Source organism: Opisthocomus hoazin, chromosome 11 (assembly GCF_030867145.1).
Source record: "Opisthocomus hoazin isolate bOpiHoa1 chromosome 11, bOpiHoa1.hap1, whole genome shotgun sequence".
Lineage (NCBI taxonomy): Eukaryota > Metazoa > Chordata > Aves > Opisthocomiformes > Opisthocomidae > Opisthocomus > Opisthocomus hoazin.
This window is the reverse complement of record NC_134424.1, coordinates 8,137,048-8,159,405: the sequence shown is the minus strand read 5'-3', so window position 1 is coordinate 8,159,405 and position 22,358 is coordinate 8,137,048. Positions and strand designations below refer to the sequence as shown.

Sequence of the window (22,358 nt, the reverse complement as noted above, 5' to 3'; positions counted from 1 at the left end):
TAACCTGAAATTTCCATTGACACCAATCTTTAGCTTTAAATTCCTGAGCGCCAGCTCCCCGACATGGATGTTGGCCAGGCAGCCCTCCCGCTCCCCACCGAGTCCAGAACCCCTTCGCCACTTCGTGCATCTCCGCGCACAGCCAAAGAGCCCTGCAAAGCCACCAGCCTCCAGCTCTGGCTAAGGGGATGCGGCATCGTTGTCCTAACCCAAACCTGAATTCACATCGACAATAACAGAGTTTGGAGCTTAGCCAGCTAATATTCTAATTGTTTTATGCCAAGCTTCCCATTCTTCATTGCTAGATGAGAAGGCCCTCAAAGACTAAGAGACCAGCACTTCTGCCTGTTCGATTAAGAGCTGGGAAGCACACGCTGCTGGTTTGCAGGCACGAAGAGCTGCACAGCCACTGCATTGGCAGCTACAACTTCTGATACCCAAGAGCGACAAGTACTTGACAAAGAAGATTACTTTTAAAATTATAACAACTTCTAGGGAAAAAAAAAACAAACAAAAACATATCCAAAAACCCACCCACCCATTTTCCACAGGTCAAATCCAAATGATTGCTGTCCCAGTGCCATGAAGCCCAACTGACTCACCCAACTGAACCAGGACACGGTGCTGTGCGATAGAATTGTTTTACTTTAGCTGTGCCTGTTTCCTAACTTGGAAAGAATGAGAAGTCCATGATGAGTGAATTCAGCATTATTCCTAAATTCAGGATACAGCTGTATATTATGGTAAACTCTACAGCACCAAAATTTCATGGAGATTATTGCCAGGAGCAGATCTGCTCTGAGAGCAGCGAGTTCAGCCTCCGGTTTTAGGTGACGCAACGGATAATGCTCTCTGTGAGCATCTCCCTTGTTCTGGAGAACATGGCGAGATTTCCTCTCGGTATTTGAGAGCGCGTATGGAGATCTGCATTTACACCATAAGGCATTCAGATGAGAAAAACCACTCTCTGTATCCTGGTGACAGTCTCTGCGTGTTTTCTAAAGCATTATTTTAATAGAAAGGTCAAGTCTATCACATGGTGTACAATTCTGCAGTGTTTAAATACATATTCTTAAATCAACAAGGAAATAAAAGTGTCACCTCTGAGTGCTCTTTGAACACACGTCATAATGACAAGGCATCTCACCAGTCTCCTGTTATAAAATTATCACTTACATACAGAATGTGTTTATTCATTTAATTATCTCTTTAAAACCTGGATTTAACCAGCCAGATAAAATCACTTGTTTACTGTATAAAATCGCAGTGGAATTCCGCCTGAGGACTGAGGGTTGGACTCTTCAGACTCCCTCTGCTTTTATTTGTATGTATTTTATAGTACCAATTTCACTGAAATTTGAGTGAAGCTAAGCCAATCAGATGCTTGCAAGAAATCAGTTATCCAAACTTCGTAATTCATACACTTTTAACTGTGTTTGTTTAATTATCAAGAATGACAGTTTCTGTCGGAGAACAAAGCAAGTAAAATAAAAGCGAGTCAAAAGACGGAACATTGCAGTACCATTTCAGAAAGTTTAGTAAAAGTTACCCAAACTAAGTATATGATCTTAATTTAGCAAAAGACTCAAGAAATCATTATACAAATTCATTTATGATTACATTCTACTTGTCTTTAATTTTAACTGTTCAACATTAACATTAAACATCGTAAATGTATGCAATATTTATATAAAATTAAATAACAATATTGGAAAAATAAATACACTTTTACATAAATACATAAATCCACACTGCTGAAAAGTTTCAGCTAATACTATACTCTTGTTTCAAAAGTGACCAAAAAAATATGGTAGCGACACTCCATCCCAACAGATGAAGTATGTACAGCTATAGAGTGACGTTTGCAACTGATGACAGAGCTAAACCAAAGCCAGGTGACACCCCACTAAAGAAACAAAAATTTGGATGTTACTACCTACAGTAGTAGCACGAGGTAGACATGTACAGGGAGCATTTTGCAGGAGGGACATGAAGCCCTTTTGACCCCACAGATACATTTCAGTCTTCAAACAGCTCTGGGGTCCCCTGCATCAGAGCCAAAGGACACCTCGGGAATAAGACCTGAAAAATCAAGTCACTTTGCGGCACCGGCTGGGGCTCAGCTCTGCAGCCTCTGCATGGAGCAGGGAGACGCTGCAGGCAGGACGGAATGCCCCTGCCCTCCGCCCGTTTGCCCAATATCCCACCCGCTCCCAGGAGACAGAGCAAGGGACAACCCACCCAAGTTAATATGACTTGGTAGACGTCAAGGAAATCTTTTCTGGGTGAAAAAAACCCAACCCAAAACCAAAATACAGGACTTCACCCTGCATTTCCAGCACAGAGGAGCAGACGCAGCCCTGAACAGCTGTGGAGAGGCTGAACGCTGAGCGACACCGAAACGTAACACAACTCTGCCCACACCTTCGGTTCTTGCAAATGGTCCGGCACAGGTAAAGGTTGGCAGCAACTCCCAGCCGGTCACTCTGCCGGGAAGCCACCACGCGGGTTGCCAGCTCTGCTTAGCTCACCACACTCATTTTTAGCACCAACTATATCAGCATACAAGTGATACATTAGCACCTCAAATGAAATATTTCATATCACTGTCCCTTGTACTGGTGGAGCACCATATAAACACCAGTTCAGCAGTCTTATGTCTATTGCATAACTCACTGAGGTATGATAAAAATATTGAGGAGCATCACTGAAGGCATCCGTGTTCCTGAAAGCACCCGCAGAAATGAGAGTGCGATTACGTTTTAGCCAGATGACTTTTCAAACCATGGCAATTAAGGAAGTCCAATACATTACAAACGGGCCTCTTTTTTTTTCCCATAAAGTGCTTTTGAGTCAGATTAATTTTTTTTTTTTTTTTTAAATCTTCAAATGCTTTTGTAATGAAATACACAATAAATGTCAACATTTGTTTGGAGGCCACTCCAAACCCGGCAGGTTCGTGGTTTCCAGTATGCCAGGCGGCACTTGCCTTGGCACACTGGGGCTCCAGCCGAGCAGAAGCTGCTGCTCTGGGCAGGGAGAATTTCAAAGCCGTGGGACTCAAAGCAGCATCCCAGCCCCCCGGCTCAGGGCTGCTCTGCCAGAGCATCTCTGTAGCAGACTCCTCCAGTGGCAAAGGAGCAGCGTAAGACACCTCTGCTCCAAACTCTGTTTTGTTATTAGAAAACCACCAGGGTTTTAAGCCTTCCACCACCTTGCTGATCCTTTGCCGACTTGATATCTAGAGCAGCAGCTGGAGATCAGGCCAGACAATAACTCTCCCAAACCAGAGATGTATGAGAAAAGCCTACAGGTGCCTTTGCACAGGACATCACGCACAGTATCATATATACAAGGGAAAAGAAATAGAGCACGGGTGTGAATGCACGCGTGTTTCTGTACAGCTGTGTGCGGGAGCGGGTAGGGACATGCACACACCCCTGTACACACTTGTACACGCTTGGGAGTTGATGCAATCTAGTACACATTTTCCCCGTCATCTTGCTTTTGGCAGAGAACACGCAACAGGCAAACCAGTAGGTGCACAGTGCGGTGTTACTGTTAAATATCAGAACAATTTAACTTCAACGGAAATGTACTGCTTAAATGCCAGGTTTAAATCCATATGCAAAGAACTCAGTCAGAACCAAGACTCATAATGCACAGCGCTCGCACAGTGTAATAAAACGGACAAAGGTGGCCACTTAGCAGAAAGTGCCTTTTAAATTAAAGGACTCGAGCTCCCCTAATGTAAGCCTTTCCTGAAAAGCTGTTATTCTGAATATATTGTCAATAATCCTCTTTAAGTGCAGTTTTAAGACACGAAGCATTAGCACCTTGGTTTGAAGCACATTAAATCTGTTGTTACGGGATATCCACAAAATGGTTCACAAAGAGAAAGAGTTTATGGTCGTACCGAGCTCCAAGGACCAGCGCTCCAGGCAGCATCTCTAGGACAGTCCTGCACATTGCACTGCTCTCTGTCTGGTGGCTTGTCAAGGATTTCACAGCTCAGATCCGTAAACCTTTCTCCATTCGGGCGTTGGCACACCACCAGCCGTGTTCTTGTCCCTGCCCCGCATGGCTTCGTGCACTGGAAGTCAGCAGAGGACAGAGCAATCACCATCCGGGCAGCAAAAATACTGCCGAGTGCCCGAAGCACTAGCACCTCTCAAGACCTGACGGTTGTTTCTGTTCCCAATCAGCCCACTCTGGCCAAGTCCCCCCAAAACACTGCATGAGTCTCAGATGGGGCATCAGCTGCTTCAGCTTGTCCCTCCCACAGCTCTTCATGCTGCTCCGCAGCGATGCTGCTAGACCCAACGTGATACTGGAGGTTAGCATTTCTAATTGTTCATCTCAGATGAATTTTCAGAAGGGAGCAGTGCTTTTATTAAAGAAAAAAGCCCTCCAGTTAAACTAGACTTCTCTTAAAAAAGAAAAATCTCAATTTTTCTAGGATTTGCTTTCACCTGGGAAGAAAACTTTCCCGTGACAAATGGAAAGGAAAACAGCACCAAGCAGTTGCTAGGGTTCACTCATTTATCAGCGGCTGCCTTTCATGCTCCAATCTTTCTAATAAATGCCACTGCAATATCCCTCTCTTCTCCCATTTTTCAGCCACCCGCTAATGAAAGCCTTCCCCTGTGCAGGGAGCCCGGGATGAATGGTGCACTCACCTCTCCCCAGTTGCCATAAGCCCACTGAGGGCAGGGGCCAGATTCGCACGATCTCTGCTCCATGGGCTTGCTTTTCTCATCGCAGTTATTTGCGGTGTATCCATTTTCATCCTGGCACACCACGACCCGCCGCTGGAACCCCCCCGCACACGTGCTAGAGCACTGGAAGACACAATTGCCCATGGCTTCTTTGAGTCCAGGAATAATTTTGCATTCCCAGTGCCTTGCACCGTGGGAGTGCACCACTAGAAATTTAATACAACTAACAAGCATTATTAACTTCAAACCCCGGCTATTACTAATAGCAGTGCAATGTACTTGGGTGCTGACTAAGCAAAGAAAACAAACATGAGTCTAGTTTTAAGCAGGTGAGTAATCTCCGCTGCCTTTAATGCAGTCTTTGACATCGTATTTGTGCTTAATTCCCTTTAGGGACTTCGGTGATAAAGTGCTGCAAACTGGCTGGGGTGAGAGGGGCTGGCATTAAGGCTCTGCTGTGCTTTGGCAACAGCTCTCCACAGCTGTAAGCGTCCCAGGAGACGGCCAAGAAGCAGAGGTTGGCCTTTGCCTCGTGGAAAATGATGCCGTCGGCTCTCTGGCTAGAGAGCCTTGGAGAGACGAGGTGTGAGAGGCTGCGAAGGGATGCCTGCACCCTGCTGCAGCACTTGCTCGTGTGAGCAGAGAGCAGAATGAGGGGAGAAGGGTCTCTCTTTTCCCTGCACGGTGACATGAACAAAAGCCTGGATTAGCCCAGGAGACCAAAAAAACCCCAGCAATAAGAAAATGAGGGCACTTACAGCACCCCAGGGGCCAATCCTCCACTGATTGCCTCCCGGTATATGTGCACGGTTTCGGTTCGGGCTGCCTCCGGGGTGCAGTTTCAGGCGATGATCCGGATAGAGGAAAGGGTGGATGGGCCTGCCGTAGTCATGGCTGTTTGGATGACAAGGAGACATGGAGCAGTCTTGCTCGGTGGCAGGGAGGTCATCTGGATCGCACTCACTCCTGTCCACCAGCTGGTCACTGTAATTGATGCAGATCACTTGTCGCGTTGCCTTACCTTGACCGCAAGTCACCGAGCACTGCATTACAGTGGGAAAAGGAGACACAGTCACATTTCCAGCTTTGAAAATCAGGCAGACAGCTATTACTAATAATGAACAGCAGAAAACCTTAATCTCCCCACTTGCAAAAGGGTAAGCGTGACAGATTAATGATACACGTTTCCAGCAACAAGGTCTATAAGGCTCTCCTGCAAGAGACAGCGCGATGCTTACGGAGCTCCACTCCAAGGCCTTCCACTGCCCGCACGGCGTCACGGTGCACATTTCCGTGGCTGATGGCTTCGGGAGGTGGAAACAAGCTGACTCGTCGGCCACCGAGCCCTGGTCATCCCGGCAGCTGACGTACCTCATCCGGGTACCCTTCCCGCAGGTTGCGGAGCACTAGGGAAGAGCAACAAGCACACCACTAGAAAGTTTCCTGATATATATTCCAAGGGCTTTAGAATGAAAAGTTGGTCAAATGCACTTAAAATATCACATCATCTACTGTAAAATAATCCTGAAAGTATTACAACACACGCTTACCGGTGTCCAGGATCCAAATCTCCACTGCGTCCTGTGAACGCCTGATACGGATCTCTTGGCTTCAGGACTATTTGGATGGGGAGGACATGCTGCTATTTCACAGTCCTGTGCATGGAATACACGAGGGAAAAGGGAGAAATAAAGAATTTGCAGATGTTTCAGTTAAAGCACCTCCTCTTCAATGTAATTATCAATGACATACAATTCCTTGAAAATCTGTGACCTGCATGCTTGTGTGTTGGCAGGCTTTCTCCTTGCATCCTCTTGGTGAATCAGCAAAATTTGGTACCAGTAACCCAAGGGCTTCATATGCAGAACCTTGGCGGACTTTTGACTTCTTAGGAACTCTACAATAGGGATGCCCATAACCATGTGCCATCTCCATGAATTAAAGCCAGATGTTTTTGAGGCAAAAGATGACAGTTCATTAAGAGCCTTCTGGTATGAACACACATCTGAAAGCAGCAACTTCATCTCCCTTCAAAGCTCCATTCTTCAGAGTGAGACTTGCAGCCCACTTAATAAAGGTTACACTGCTGAGCTGATTGCAGCCCTTTGATTCCCTGCAGCCCACCAGACCACCTACATCCACATGCTGATCTTTACCACACACTAAGCATGCAAGGTTTTGGGGACAGGCATGTCATTCCGCTCCGCCTTGGCACGGTGCCTAACAGGAGGGCTCTGGTCCTGCCTGGACCTCCTGGGAGGTCTGGTGACAGAAATGATGAATAGCCATGACCTTACTCCATGAGCCAACGAGTAGTCATTGCCAAAAAGGAAATTAATACTGATCATCACTGCGAAGGAGAGAGCGGCTCTTGAGAAATGGCATAAATGATTTCCGCGTCGCTATGGTTTTACTTACACTGGAGATGTACAGGCCAAATGATGGCTGATGACAAGTAGGTTTGTTACCCCTCGACTATAGTGCAATCGGTCTCCATACATGGGAAAAACAGCCCTTTGCTAAATGTTGTGGCCTTATTTACACTCTGTGAAGTCATGCAGGACTGAAGCTGGGCAGGGCATCAGCACTATGACTCTCCTAGATGACAGGTAGGTGGTAACGTTCTGTTTTAATCGACTGCTTCAGGCACTCCGGACACATCCTCTGCTTGAAGCAGGAATTTACGCTTTTGCCTCCATGTACCAGCGAACACAGCATGGAAAGACTCTTCAGCGAATTTGCAAAGGGCGTGCAACATTTCCCAATTTATCCGGCCAGGGGGGATGCATCTGGAATCGTAGCTGGCACATACGCTACACCGTCATGTGCGGCAGGCAAGAAATGATGGCCTCTAGCTGTCATTTGTACCACACAGCAACGGTCCTGCAGCCAAGCGAGGCCAGACTGCAGCCAGGCACCCCAGAACCCATGCATGCCAAAGGAGGTCCACCTTTCCACTCTCAGGTTGTCTTCCCGCATTCATCTACCCTGCCTCTTCAGCTCACGAGCTCTTAGAGGACCACGATACTGCTCTGCAGGAGCTGGCATTCAGGACAAGCCTTCGCTGCAGCAAGACATCCCCTGAAGCTGCAGCCTGGATGCCTCCACACGCACGCTGGCAACAGATGGAGACAGGACAGCAGGATTTACCTGAGCATCTGTCGGCCTGGTTGCAGCATTACACTCGTTATCATCCACCACTGACACATAGGTGCCCACGACACACTTCACCGCTCTCATCTGGTAGCCTTGGCCACAGGTCATCGTGCACTGGGAGAGGACAGACGGGAGAAAGAAGTGCTGGGTCTGAGTAGCTGCTTCGGTTAGCAAGCATTAATCAGCCCAGCCTGTGTTTAGGCACGAGGCAAGAGCAGCAAAAATAAAACCCAGCTTCCCTCCTGGTTTCTCTCCAATTCATGCATTTCAGCTTTAAATTAGGTCAAAGTTTTAATTCGCTGTGCCCACCAGAGCCTTGCACGCTTCACTTGCTTCCCCGGGAATGAAGGTGTGAGCATTTAAATGATTTACTTTGCTGCACACAGTAAATCACAGTCTGGTAGAACCTGCATCGCACCATTCTTTAAAACTGGTTGTTCAGTCCTGGGGTAGCACAAGCAGCTAATGAATAATTTTGCTGGTGGGAAATAAGTGTGACTGGAACAACTGGTCTGGGTTTGTTGCTGTGTTTTTAAGCCAATAGCTAACAGCTTTGTGGAAAAGGAGATGCCAGAACTCTCCACGAGAAATAAGCAACTTGTATTTTAACAGAAAAAAAGCCTCACCAACCCAGAAACTGGAAAACATTAAAAAGAACAACAGCTTTTCAACGGGAGCAGTTTTTCTGTGAAAATTTGGCCATGTATTTACGTGCCTAAATATGGATTTAGAAGCGTAACCTTGGAAACCCTTTTTTTGAAAATCATGACCAATTCAGTACGACAGAGATTAAATTTAGTACACAGGGCAGGTACTGTTATTGCTGCCCATCTGCTGAACCCGAGTGCACAGAGGGCTGCCTTGGTGTGCAAATCAATTAACACAGTTATGCTGCTGAATTTGAATGAAAGGGTAGCACCCAGCGCCGGCCACCAGCACCCAGGTCCCACCGGCCGGCAGCCCCGCGCCGTACCTGGCCCCACGGCCCCACTTGCCACGAAGCACACTCCTGCTGCTGGCACGCCTGCACCGACTCCGGCTTCGTTTCGGGATCGCAAAACCTGTCGTTTAATCGATCTTCTCCAAACTGGCACCAGGTCTGGCGGTGTTTGTGCCCTTTCCCACAGGTGACCAGGCACTGCGAGGGGCAAAGTGCAAGCTCAGGCGGTGCCGGGGATGCGCTGCCAGCTCGGCACCCGCCCCGGCGCTGAAAAATAAACCTGCAAACCGCTGCTCAGGAGCCGGTGCTGAGAGGCAGCTCTTCAGCGAGCGACTGTGGGCGCTGGAAAACACGTGACTGCCTTGCAGCGAGACAGGATTGCTCTCAGGGGCTGGTCCACAGCAGAGGCTGGAGCGTGGAGAGCACAGCCAGGCTGGGACGCTTCAGCACGGGCAAAGCGAGACCACGAAGGCTCTGGACTTCCAGCAGCTGTGAGACGTAGGGCAAAGCCACAGCACGGCCCTGCGGGGCTTTGCCTGTGCGCAACGGGGTGCCAAAGGCTTGCAAAAAATTTGCTGAGCTCTGAAGGTGTACGTTACGGTTCTCAGCTCCCGCAGGCTGCGAGTGCCTCTTCCACCGCCCCTGCGTGGCTTCAGCTGCCAGCAGCTCGACCCAAAAGACAGATATTTTGCAGAGAACATTCCCTGTTCCCACTTAATTGCTGTTCTTATTTCCTAAACGAACGTGATTCACAGAAAGGAGAGCTATTTGGCCACCCAGGTGACACGCAGCTTTTGAAGACTGTTCTCCAGCATCCCAAGTCCCGCTGCAGGGAAAAGCCTATCAAGACACGGTTTTGATGCATTGCGAAGGACACCAGCAGCAGTGGAAGAGGCAATGGTAATCAACAGCAGGGAGAAGGCTGAGCAAGACATTAGCAGGGTGAAATCCTGCCCACCAGCTGCCAGGGCCCGTGAGGACAATCTCAAGGGAAAATGTGGGCAGAAGGTATTCTTCTTCACAAAGCTGCAGAGGAACCGTGGAAAAACTGGGGAGAAATTGCTGCAAGATTGGAGCGGAATTAACCCCCTGTGGCTTCGCAGGGAGGGAACTGCGCACATGAGCAGTGGTGACGAGGCCAGTGACTTTGCTGCCCGTCTCAAACCTCCCTGTGCACAGCTTGGGGAGAGCTTCGGCAGAAGGCATGGTGCCACCACGCCCCGGGGCACAACCAAAACCCGAGGGGCAGAGGTGTCTCTTCAGCACAGTTCTCTCTTCGCAGGCAGCAGCCCCTCAGGGTGGAGGGCCCGCAGGGTCAGCCCGCGCTGGTAACCAGCACCTACCTCGGACCAGTCGCCGGTTTTCCACTGGGGGCACAAGAAGTCGCTGCACCGCTGCACCGTCAGCTTCTCCTGCTGACTGCACTTGCTGTCATCCAGGACGTCGTTGTAGGTGTTCACGCACATGGCTCGCCGCCGCCGCGTGCCGCCGCCGCAGCTCTTGGAGCACTGCGAAGGCAGGACACCGAGTAAATACTTTCTGCCACTCTACCACAGCCTGAGAGCCCATTTATTGCCTTCTCCCTCTTTGCAGTCAGGACTGTGAAGAGACTGCAGAAAAGCTCTGGAAGAACAATTTGTACCTTAGGTAACAGGCTGTTACTTCATATACTTCTTTAATAAGCCAGTCTTGCTAAGCTTAATAAAATCTTGTGGCAATGAGTTTTACAAATTCATTTCAGGTTATAACCCCATTATCACTTTTACAAGTATTGCCTTTCAGTTGTCCTAAATGGCTGTTGCGTGTTCTCATTTTAGGAGAAATGAATTCCCTCTAACCAGCCAGCCCCCCACTTCACCATGCCCTCCCTGGAAAGCTCCAGGCTTGTCATTTTCTTGGTGCCAGGTCTGTACTCAGGAATATTCTCGGCCACGGAAAAGCATTCTGCTAAAAAGTGTAAAGGAAACAAATCTCACAAGTCCTCTGTTGATGGTCCTGGCAGCGTGGCTGGCTTTGGCGGCAGAAGGGAGCCAGCAGAGCTTAGCGTAATGAAGACAGACCTTGAGATGCTTAAAAGCATATATTCACTGCAGTGGAAAATCAGGAGCACCAGCCTGATTTGGGCTACAGTGTCCTCCAGAAAAAAGCAATGGAAGCAGAATCACTGCAGACAACTTTTACATGCCGTATGCAACCTAAGCAGCCTGATGGCCCCATGCGAGGCGACAGCATCCGCTGTACTGCTGAGCATCCCTTACCTCGGTCCAGGCCGAGTACCGCCACCCTCCCACGTTACATTCTCCAGTGCACTTCTCCCTCGTGCTCGGCTTGGGCTGGCTGCTGCAGAAGCGGTCGTCCACCTTCTCTATCTTCGCCTCCAGCCTGCTGTACTTGGAGCAGAAGATCTCCAGGGTGCGGTACCCCACTCCACACTGCGCCGTGCACTCGCTCTTCCTCGCGACATGCCACCTGAGACGAGGAGAGCAAACATCAGCCCTGGCATGGTGACAACCCACGAGCCCACGGGAAGGCTCCTGCCTTGGGGAAGATCAGAAGAGGTAGAAAGAGCTGTGGGGCTCTGGGATTCTGCAGATAACGTGCTCGGGGTTGTTTGACATAAACAGGGAATATACGCTCTTGAACTGGAAGTTTTGTCTGTTTACAGCACTTCCCAAAGCTTCGTTGCTTCCAAAAATACGAAGCAGTTAACCCTGGCGTTGCTCCCTGCAGGGGAAGGAACTGTCACCAGGTCCCTCTCGCAGGCAGCAACGCCACGCTGCGACCCTGCAGGACCGCGCAAGGTCTGTGGCCAAGAAAGGAGCAGCGCTGCAAAGGCTTTCCATCCCACCTTCCCCTGCAGGAGTGCCACCTCGGCCTCTAAAACCAAAAAGCTGAAAAATACAGTGTCAGAAAATGACCCGCACAGGCTAGAAAGGTGTGACGAGGCCCTCCGCTGGGCAGAACGCCTGCAGAAGTGTCAGCTCTCCGACTTTCCCGGTGGAAACAGACCTTGGGGTGTTGGTCAACAGCCAGGTGAACATGAGCCAGCAGTGTGCCCAGGTGGCCAAGAAGGCCAACGGCATCCTGGCTTGTATCACGAGTAGTGTGGCCAGCAGGAGTAGGGAAACAATCATCCTCCCTGTACTCGGCACTGGTGGGGCCGCACCTCCAATACTGCGTTCAGTTTTGGGCCCCTCACTGCAAGAAGGACATTGAGGGGCTGGAGCGTGTCCAGAGAAAGACATTTAAGGTCATGGATGGTCTGGAGCACAAGTCTGATGAGGAGTGGCTGAGGGAACTGGGGTGGTTTAGTCTGGAGGAGGCTGAGGGGACACCTTCTTGCTCTCTACAACTACCTGAAAGGAGGTTGTAGTGAGGCAGGTGCTGGTCTCTTCCACCATATAACCAGTGATAGGAAGAGAGGCAATGGCCTCAAGTCGTGTCGGGGAGGTTTATATTAGATATTAGGAAAAATTTCTTTACTGAAAGAGTGGTCAGACATTGGAATAGGCTGTCCAGGGTGGTGGTTGAGTCACCATCCCTGGAGGTGTTCAAAAAACACGTAGACGTGGCAGTTCGGGATACCGTTTAGTAGGCACGGTGGTGTTGGGTGGATGGTTGGACTTGGCAATCTTAGAGGTCTTTTCCAACCTATGATTCTATGATTCTAGGTGGGCAGCAAGGGCTGGTGCTGGTGGCCCTCAGGGACCCATCCGGGGATCCACCCCTGCTTTACACCAGCCCCAGCCCTAGCTCTGGCAAGAGATGCCGGGCACCAGGCCTGATCCAGGGAGATGTCGGAGACCCTGGACTCAGGAAGAGACTCCAGGTCCTGGAGACCCCTGGGCTGTCACGGGGAGCACAGAGCCCAAGTCTTAAGCCGAGAGAGCAAACTCCAGCACAGCTAGAAGAAGAATAAGATCAAGGGGATTTGGAGTCAATAGCTCCTGAATGGCAGGAGCCCTGGCATCCCTGCCTGCTTTTCAAACTCCTGCATTTGTCCTTCTCAAGTTTCCAACCTGTTGCAATGGCAACAGCTGTTACCGCGACAACCCGACCCGCAGCCCCGGGCCAGGGAACCCCCTCGGGAAACACGGCCATCTGAACTGCTTCACCAGCAGCCGTTTAATGCTACCATATTTAAGCTCCAGAAAGGAAAGCTTTTCCTTTTTAAAGGAAAATGGGTTGTGATTATTTAGTCCATGCTCCATCAATTCCAGCTGGCCAGGAGTTGTCTGGGGACAGCCCCAAACCCACTCTACACTTAAGCCTATTCTTTGCTTTAAGCAAATGATGATAAATCCACGTCTTAGTTACTCTTTTGCTTTGAACATACGTTTTTTTCCCCTCTTTGCAGCCTGTTTGTAGGATGGTGCTGAGCATTTCTGATCCAGGCAGATGCAAATTTCAGGCACTGTATTGCCCAGGGAGATTTTTCAACATTAGGTGATTTTTTTTTTTTTTTTGATAGTTAGCACTAATTTAATCCAACAAGAGAAACGTGAACACGTAGAAAAGTGCCTCTCGAAACATGGCTGGTGGATGTCAGTCCCTCTTGGTTGACAAAGAGGCAACTGCTAATCCTTTTCTTAAATCTAATATAGGCTGGTGAGAAAAGGAATTATGGTTAGAGGCGAAAGGAAAGAGAAGTAAACAATAAATACACGACATAATGTGTATACACAGGCAAGTAGAGTGCACCTTAATTCACATTCTGTGCTACAAGGCTCAGTGATGGGGTCAGGCTGGGGAATTCTGTCACATCTTTGGTCTGACACCGTGAGCTGATCCGACTCTCTCGTACACACGGGTTTCCTTTTTCGTTCTCCTACACAGAAAAAGAACGGCACATTGTTTGAGTCATACAGGAAAGCAATCAAATCAGTTATGTCTCTTACTCCCTTTATAGTAGCATTTAAGAGATGTTTAATTATGCTTTTAAATCTCTTTTGGGAACAGGGAGGGGGCTAAGACCCTCTAAGAAGAGAAGGGGTTTAACTCAGACGAGCTGGACGCAGGCAGAGAGCTGCAGCACGCTGGCAAGGATGGGCTCTGCGAGTTTCGCAGGGTCAGCCCTGGCAGGCGGCAGTGACTGGATGTCAGCCCCAAAACCAGACACCGACGCCTTTTGCAGCCTTAGGAAATGCCACGTAACCGTTTCTGCAGCTGAGCTTTCCCACCCGCAAACCCGGTCGCAGGGCTGACCTGGCTGAGAGGGGCCGCAAAGGTGCCCTGCTCTGAAACCCAGAAGCAGCAGAGCAGTGCTACACCTTGTACAACATTGTCTGCTGCTACAGCCCAGGGAAACAATCATGCCCATAACGTGAGGATCTCAAAGAAATTCAAACGGGGAGGGATTTGACAGCACTGATCAGGTCCCAGACGCACCCAGGACAAAACCAAGCCTTCCCAAGCACCCACCTTGGCAGAGCTTGCTGCAGGGCTGCCACGGGCCATATGCATTCCAGTAAAACTGCTGAGGTTTGTCCTCAATGGGGATATTAAACGTGTAACGAACGTCAGGATTGTACAAATTGCCCACTGATAAAACCTGAGAGGAAAAAAGATGAAGCAGAGTAAACCAACAGACATCGCTGCCCACTGTTTTCTGTCTAGTACTGCTGGGCAGACTTATCCCACACGCACAACGTATACTTCACCTGAAGTGTTATTTCTTGCTCAATCCGATCTGTAGAATTAATCCTTTCAATAGTATTATCCGATCCGCTGTACTCGATCACAGCATTCCCAACTTTGATTTCCCTTTTAAACATACTGACGACAAAGTCTCCATTTAATATAAAGTCTCCTTGACTGTTAGATAAGGCTGCATAGGTGCAAAAAACAAGAACTAAAGACGCAGAATTAACTCATACGTACATAATAACGTGGGTCATGCGCTCTCAGTGCTCCTTTTCATTGGGGTGGGAGGAAAAGCCCACTGGCACTCGCCAACCGAAAGGATGTAAAGAGAGCAGCAGAGCTCTTGCAGACGTTGTGCTTTCTCCTTTTTCCAATGGATAGCCTCATTAAAATAAAGGCTGAATGCCTCAAGTTGTTTCTAAATAGTTCACCCATAACCCAGGGCAGAGAGATACCCAAAAGGCATGCCGGGCCGGCTGCTGTACGCAGCACACACAGTCTGCATCCCCTCGTGTACCGCAGAAATAATCCTGCCCAAACCTTTTTGTTAGCTGTGTGGACAGGGTGGCTTCCCAGTTGTTTTCAGGTGCGTTCTTAGGGCAAATGTATGTACTCTAATTGCCCAAACATCATTTTCTAGTAGATAATTACAGGGAGTTTGGTGAGTATCTCTCCCTCTCCCTCCTCCCCTCGTACTTTTTATTATTCCAAATCTTAAGGTATGTGAAAGCACTGAAGGCTTAAATCCTAAATGCTTTATAAAAGGAACAGTTTCCTGAAAACAGCAGTCTGCTGCACAACTTCACACTAATGCGATTATGTAGCTAATTTCCTAAGTTAGTTTCCCCACCATTTCACCCATCACAGCTACATTACTACAAAGCGTCTGTACTGAAAAAATCTAAACTTAACACCAAAACACCAAAGGGAAGGTTTTACACCAAATGAAGAGAGATAATGAAGCAAAACACTGCTCGGTAGCAAACAGACATCGATGGAGAAAAACTCACAAAACACATGCTATACTCAACCAAATTCCACTCTTTGGAGGCTTTAATGTCATGAGGCAGTAGCAAAACTCATTAAAGGATTCCCTCCCGTTTACTGTATCTCCTACAACAGTAGGTACATGCCTTGGACTTGATGACAACATCAAATTCCTCCTAAATTGTTAAGCAACTCCAAGGTTCACAGTACCGAGGGCCCAAGATTTCACACTCAGTGAGCTGCAAAGTAAGTGGACACATGCACACTTCTCATTTGCTTCCAGTCAGGCCTAATGTGAAGAGATGCTTTCCCAGCAATATTAAAGCAACATTAAAGAAGACTTGACTTCATTGCTTCCCAAGAAGATTAAAGGCCCTCCAAGAAGAGCTGAGAAGTTCTTTGGGGCTCCTTCTGGGGTGAACCAGTTTGAATAGGCACAACACAGGGAGGACTGTTTCCCCTAAAAAGATGAATAATGAAACTTATCTTCCTCCCCCAGGATGGAAAACTATCACACCTCAGTAAGGTTTTCCTGGTACCGATGTGCATTTGTGCTGCACCATCACATTTCATTGCTGTGAATGTGCAGAACCGATGTGAGGCGGCTGTCAGCAGACGGCCGCGTATGTGCAGGGACAGACAGCCCTGCATGACCCCAGCCTGGGAGGGAGGACAGCGAGGACCCCCTCAGCTTTTTGCCTGAATGAAGGGTCCCACCACATGGATGGCATCTCTGAGCAACAGACAAAGCTGTCAGCACCTTTTCACTTTGGTGCACGATAGACTCCTCATTGTTTCTAAAGTGATTTCCTTCACCTTCAGTGGGCTAGGAGCCACCAGCCTAGTCCTGCTTTTAACACATCCAGCTAAGGCGAGCACTTAGGCTAAGGCCCATCTTTTTCAAAAAAAATCAACAACTCGGGGATTTGGTGAGATGAAACGGGATGAAGTGCCCTGCTCAGGGATGTAGATACAGGACCTCGTGCTACCAGAGTGCATCCGGCAGTGCCAGGCACGGGGCGTGCAGAAGACAAGGAACAGAGCCAGGAGAGCAGCCATCTCTCCGGGACTGTGAGGGGCCACAGCCTGAGCCCCTGCTCCATCAGTGGCCTGAAAAGACTCTGAGGGACACAAACAGGGCTTAAGGGAAAAACCAGCCTTTGACTGGCAGGTGTAACATCAGTTATAACGTGCAGTTGTGTTATCTCTGCTGTCGAACCCAAACAGAACTCTGTGGGGTGGATTATGGATCAGTATGGTGGAAGAGACACATGGCCAAGCTAAAAGCGTATGTGCGTGCAGCAGACCGGTCTGACACAGCATGGCAAGCATCTTCATCTGGCTCTGGAGACATACCCACAGATTAGAGAAAACAGTGACTATGAATGTTCAACAGCCAAAGGCCAAGTTATTGTTAGGTTTAAATCAAACCAACATCTTTGGCACAGGGCGTTTCTTTACAGTTACATACCATTGTCAGGCAGGGACAAGACGGGCTCAGTCTAAGCGAAATCCGAATAACTGTTCTCAGGGGAACAGAAAATTATTCCTCTTTGGATTTGTTTGTACACACGTCTTTCAGCGCATGGCATATTTACTCTCCAGCCAAGGCATGGTGACAGCAGAGACGTGTTAAGTTGTGGCGAGGAGACTCTCGCAGAACTCAGAAGCCTCTTTGGTTCCCAGCTTGGTGCCTCAGCTCCCACCCGCAGCCCACACTCAACAGTCCTTCCCAGCCCCACAGATACTCCAAGGGGGTATTTCTTACAATCTAACAGCCTCCCAAACATTGCATCAAGGATGGCATGAACAAAAAGGAGGAGCAAGACACAGCTGAATGTTTGATAGACATACGAGGTAAATTTTTGGTAAGAAAACATCTCCCTGAAACGAATCCTTCATCCTCCCTAGCAGAGAGCGGCCAGCAGATACATCACCACAACCAGACACTAAGGCAGAGTTCTGGATGGAAGCAAGGACTGCAACTCACCCAGGTAGTTGTCATCCTCTGGTTTCCCTGAGTAACTGTGCTGGCGCACGTCAATATTTGTTGCACCAGCTGGGATGCGGACCACAACGTTATAGCCTACAAAAGATTTCACAGAAAGTCAAGGCTATTACAAAGACATTCCATTTGCTTTGTACCGGGGGAAGGGAAATGAGCAAAATTACCTCACATTACACAAGCCGATACTTTTCATTTAGGGATAGCATAAATAGTTATAAAATGGAATATGCTATAGCTAGAAGGACTTTGCATTTTACATCAGTGTTTTTGTAGATTAAGTGTGGTAATGGCTTTTATAGATTCGCATTTTTCACTATAAAGTTTTTAGCAACAGATTCTTACCATAATGCACCGTGTTAAATGTGCCCGCAACAGTTCTGCACGAAGAATTATCCCCACCACAAACACCACATTTATCTCTTCTTGCTTTTGAATTCAGCACATGATCGCATCCAGCTTGCTTTAAGAGAAAAAGTGGAAAAAATAGATTGAGCAAATACAGACTAGAACAGCAGTTACAAACCTCCCAATTAAGGCACACAAAAGCTATGCATGCAAAATGCTGCCATGAGACAAATTGTTTTGCTTCCCCACATTTTTCCGCTGATTTACAGTGTGGCCATCCCACACCATTTTCAAACAAAAGGCTTCTTTACAAAGTGAGAATCAGAATTTCTGTTTGCACCAGGCGATGCCTTTGCTACAGAAAACTTCTTGCAGCAATCGTTCCCACAGAGAAAAGTCTGAAAAATGATGGTGAACGGAGACGTAAAGCGCTCTGGGGTCTGACCGGCAAGAACCAGGGCAGAGCACAGAAGGAAGCATCGCTTGGACTCAGGCTCAGACCTCCACAGCCCTCAGTAACTCAGGGCAGACGCACAGCCACCCTCCACGCACACATCTTCCGCAAGCCTGGAGGTTGCCACAAGCTCCAGCCGGGGTCCGTGGAGCCTGCGGACACTGCCGGCAGTCCCTGAGTGAAGCGGGCATGCTGGCAAACGGCCGGGACAAGGCGCAGAAGCACCATCCTGCCACGCAAAACTGCAATCACCCTCGCTAAAGAGAAGGGAAAATCCTTACCCGGCAAAGGCCCTGCACGCAGATGTCATTGGTGTCGGGGCCGCAGGGCGTCCCGTCGATCACGCGATCCCGCAGCTGGTAATACGCCGTATTCCCCGCCACTCGGCAGAACAGCTTGCACCGATCCTTCATCAGGACTGGCAGTGGGCGGGAGGAAAACCAGCAGCACGTTATCCGAATGCCATCACCCCGAGGCGGTGAGGCAGGATCTGCATCCCCCCCCGTCACTTACTGCCGCTGTATTTGGGCACCCAGCGCACGTTCGTGGGCAGCCCGTTGATGTTGAAGTGCTTCCCGTCGAAATCGGCGCACTGCTCGTCCCGGAAATCCTTCTTCAGCTTCGAGCACGGTTCGGTGTTGCAGGATTTAAACTTCATGCGACGACCCACGCAGTATTTCCCACCGTTTTTAGGCCTGCAGAAAGAAGAAAGAGAAGCCAGCTGGGATTGGGCTGGAAATCAGATGCAACTGCAGTTCTGCAACCTGCTCAGCACCATCGGTATTCGCAACACCATTCTGATGGCTCTGTTGACATCTATGCCTGTCTTTAATTAATATCCCAGGCTGACAAGCAGGAAAGTTTATGCAAGTGTGTAACAAAAATGACCACATATGTGATGCTAAAAAGGGATGAAAAAGGCAGTATTGGCTCCCTGATGAATGCAGTAGTAGTGAGAGAAGCCAGAGAAGAAAAGCAACATCCTCCTCCCTAACTGGGGATTTAGTTTCACACTGAGGGATCCCATGCAGGAACGTCCCTCCACAACACATTAATCCTACGGGTTTGGTGGCTGAGAGTTTGTATCTGATCTGGTGGGTTGCAAATAACTGAGCGTCATGGCAGAAACGGAAAGGGCCTCCCCGCGGAGGCTGAAAGGCCAGGCAGCACTTAGTCCTTCAGGATTTCTAGACCAAAATGGTAGATAATGGTAATGCTAGACACTTAAACAACTTTATCTCCACATATTCCAGAAAGCATCAAAGATGGCCAATAAATACTTTACCCCTATTTTACAGTAAGATGACTCTTGTATAAACTGGGGAGAGCGATATAATCTAAGTCACATAAAAGCCAGTGGATAAGCCTAGGAGAAATTCTCATTTTGAATTTCCTGACTCCCAGATTCAGGGCTGTAGTCGTAAAGCTATTTTTGTCCTCGTCTGCAGACAATCTCTCTCATACAACAGCTCACTCTGGGGACCGAAAAAGCCTCTCCCACTCCAGCGGCTGTCAGCAGCAGTGCGGGAGGGAGCTCTACGTGGATGGCATCGGAGGAGCCCAGCAGAAGGCACTTTTCTGGTGAGGACTCATTTTCAGCTATGGTGATGCTGCGAGGAAAGTACCCTTGGGATACAAGCCATCCTACTTACTGTCTGTTCCAAGGACATTTCTTCTAGGAACTCGGGTAAGATTTCATGCCTATTTATGTACAGCCTTCTATGTATATAATGAATTATAATAATAAAATAAAAAATGATGCACCATGCTTTGAATGTTCCAAAAAAACCCCACCATCTCTGCTGCTCTCTCCTGAAACTTCAAATGCAATCAGGAGGGCACGCTGGAGGCTTCTACAAGCTACCACTATTAATATGTATAACAAAAGTTGCAGTACCACCCAAGCAGCTTTGCTTTTCTCTAATGTTACAGAAGTAAAGATATTGCAGTCTAGATGAAATGTTGCCAGGGTCAACTTGGGCAAAGCTGTAATTATCCAAAAAAGAAAAACGGCACCAAGTAGGACCTGCACTGAGGGGAGATGAAGTTAACATGCATCCCAGCCATCAGCATGGGAAAGTCCCCACCGGCTGAGGTTAGCCCTGGCTCTTCCCTTTAACAGACCACTTCAGAGGAGTCGGCCGAGGGCAAGAGCATCCTGAGTGGCCAGAGCCACCGTGTCCTGACCGCTCTGTGCCGGGATCGTGTACGGAGGCAGAGACTGGCCCTCGAAACTCAAGACGACATCTGCGCCCAGCTCCAGCCTCTGCTGCAAAATAACCACTAAGCCTACATCTTCTGTCCAACCCCTGAACAAAACAAGTGCCTGCGCTAGCAAGAAGCTCAGATCAGAAAAGCGACGTGCTGGGTGCTCAAGTTCTGGCACCTACACCTCCTGCCTTGCAGGGCTTTTCTTCAGGACCAACTCTGCCTCGCCCCGGATCCAGACGCCCATCGGTACCGCAGGGATCAGAGCGCATCTTCCCGTTAAGCCTCTTCAGGAAGGAAGCCAGTCTGCACACACAGACCCTCCGAAACGCTAACCGGTGAGTGATAAACAGGAACGCTCAGAAGGTACGCCCCTGCGCTTAGCCCATCATAAGGTCTCCACATTGCACGCGGCCGGCATTTCCCAGCGTAGCAGAGACAGAAACCCCCTGCACAGGTACAAGGGCCTTTACACACAGCAAGTCAACAAGCTCCTACAGCTGGACACAGTTTTTTAGCGTCTCTTGAAGTACAGGTACATCGACCACCTATGAAGCCCAGCAGTGCTCGTTCTCCCACATATGACAATTCTCCACTCTAATGTTTGAAAACTATTTGTGACTCAAGTAGCAGAGTTCGCGTGAAATAAATAGGGAAACCGAGGCACACAGAGGGGCTTGCACTTGCCTAAAGACTACCTGCAAAGTAGGAAAGGGCAGGCAGACTTCCCACCACCCCACAGGGATGCTCACAGGTCTGGCAGAAGGAGCCGCTCCCTCCAGCAGCTGCAGGCGAGACGCAGAGCACGACCAGCTACAAACATCAGATTTTTCCTGCCAGCATCCTTCCTTTCCTCTCCTCGCCGAGATCCACACTGCTGTGTGCAGACCCCTCAAGTCCTGTCCTCAATGCCGAGGGGTAGGATTTGTCTTTAGGTGCAGCCCGGAGCCACAGCTGGTAACGTCAGCTCCACCCGCTCAAAGCGTGACTCTCGCATGCCGTCGGGAAACTAAATGTGTGTCACTTGCAAAGGTTGCTGGTGCTCCCAATTAAGCAAGTAACAGTGACAAAAAGCCCAACCAACCACACAGCACCTGGTGCAGATTTCAGTTTACACACGGATTTCACACCAGTTGCTATGGGAGCAAGTCTAAACTCGGTTTCTAACAATTTAGTCTGTTCTCCACCTTGGTTTGACAAAAAACATGGATTAATTTAACTGAGCATGCTTGGCTTCCCACCACCGGAGCCCTTCCCGCAGACTATTCCCATGTGGGCACATCATCTACCTCCAGCTACAAAGGGACATCTTGACCATCTCACAGCACAGCACATGGGGAAACTTCTTAGCTGTGGCAGCAGCACACTCCAGACCTCGGTGAGCCTGGATCCTTCATGGGGGAGTTCACAGGATTCATCGTTTTCGCTTCGAAAGCTTTTATACCGCAGCAGGACTGTTGCAGTTTGACAAAGGCCCTAAATCACACAAACTTCTAACAGGGCATTTCTTTTAAAAATTTGCCATTACAACATTTTTATGGTAACCACATTGCTTCCAATATAATAAGATTTTTAAATATTAAGAACATCATGCAGAAGCCTTTCTTTTTAAGGGTATGTCTAACAAAATCCAAAGATCCCAAGCTACTGTATAATTTCCTTTTCTCTAGATGTGACCTGTGAGATTGAGATAACGTTGAACACATGGGCACACCGCAGACTGCAGGATGCTAAAACTTGTCGTTGTGTTGCACACTGTCAGCTTTGTAACTATGGCAGTAAATCCCCCTGCAGCCTGTGTTCAGGGCTGAAACACACTCAGACTTCTGACATTTCAAAACAGCCCCAAAACACCCTGACAGTTTTAGGGTGTTTTTAAACCAGCATTGCTTTTCACAA

At 48.7% G+C, this 22,358-nt stretch overlaps 1 protein-coding gene across 7 annotated transcripts in view; it reads right to left on the bottom strand.

Moving 5' to 3' along the window:
* ADAMTS9 (ADAM metallopeptidase with thrombospondin type 1 motif 9) overlaps positions 1–22,358 on the bottom strand; it is an 85,074-nt gene that overhangs the window by 34,291 nt on the left and 28,425 nt on the right. For all 7 annotated transcript variants that reach the window (XM_075432921.1, XM_075432925.1, XM_075432922.1 and 4 more), the window contains exons 13-28: positions 18,765–18,946; positions 18,533–18,669; positions 17,795–17,912; positions 17,435–17,530; positions 14,475–14,641; positions 14,236–14,365; positions 13,516–13,642; positions 11,073–11,283; positions 10,158–10,322; positions 8,848–9,012; positions 7,869–7,988; positions 6,269–6,373; positions 5,957–6,124; positions 5,477–5,761; positions 4,680–4,841; positions 3,917–4,093 (exon numbers count right to left, since the gene is read on the bottom strand). In XM_075432921.1, the coding sequence (XP_075289036.1) occupies positions 3,917–4,093; positions 4,680–4,841; positions 5,477–5,761; positions 5,957–6,124; positions 6,269–6,373; positions 7,869–7,988; positions 8,848–9,012; positions 10,158–10,322; positions 11,073–11,283; positions 13,516–13,642; positions 14,236–14,365; positions 14,475–14,641; positions 17,435–17,530; positions 17,795–17,912; positions 18,533–18,669; positions 18,765–18,946 (2,515 nt within the window). The remainder of the gene's footprint in view (positions 1–3,916; positions 4,094–4,679; positions 4,842–5,476; positions 5,762–5,956; positions 6,125–6,268; positions 6,374–7,868; positions 7,989–8,847; positions 9,013–10,157; positions 10,323–11,072; positions 11,284–13,515; positions 13,643–14,235; positions 14,366–14,474; positions 14,642–17,434; positions 17,531–17,794; positions 17,913–18,532; positions 18,670–18,764; positions 18,947–22,358) is intronic.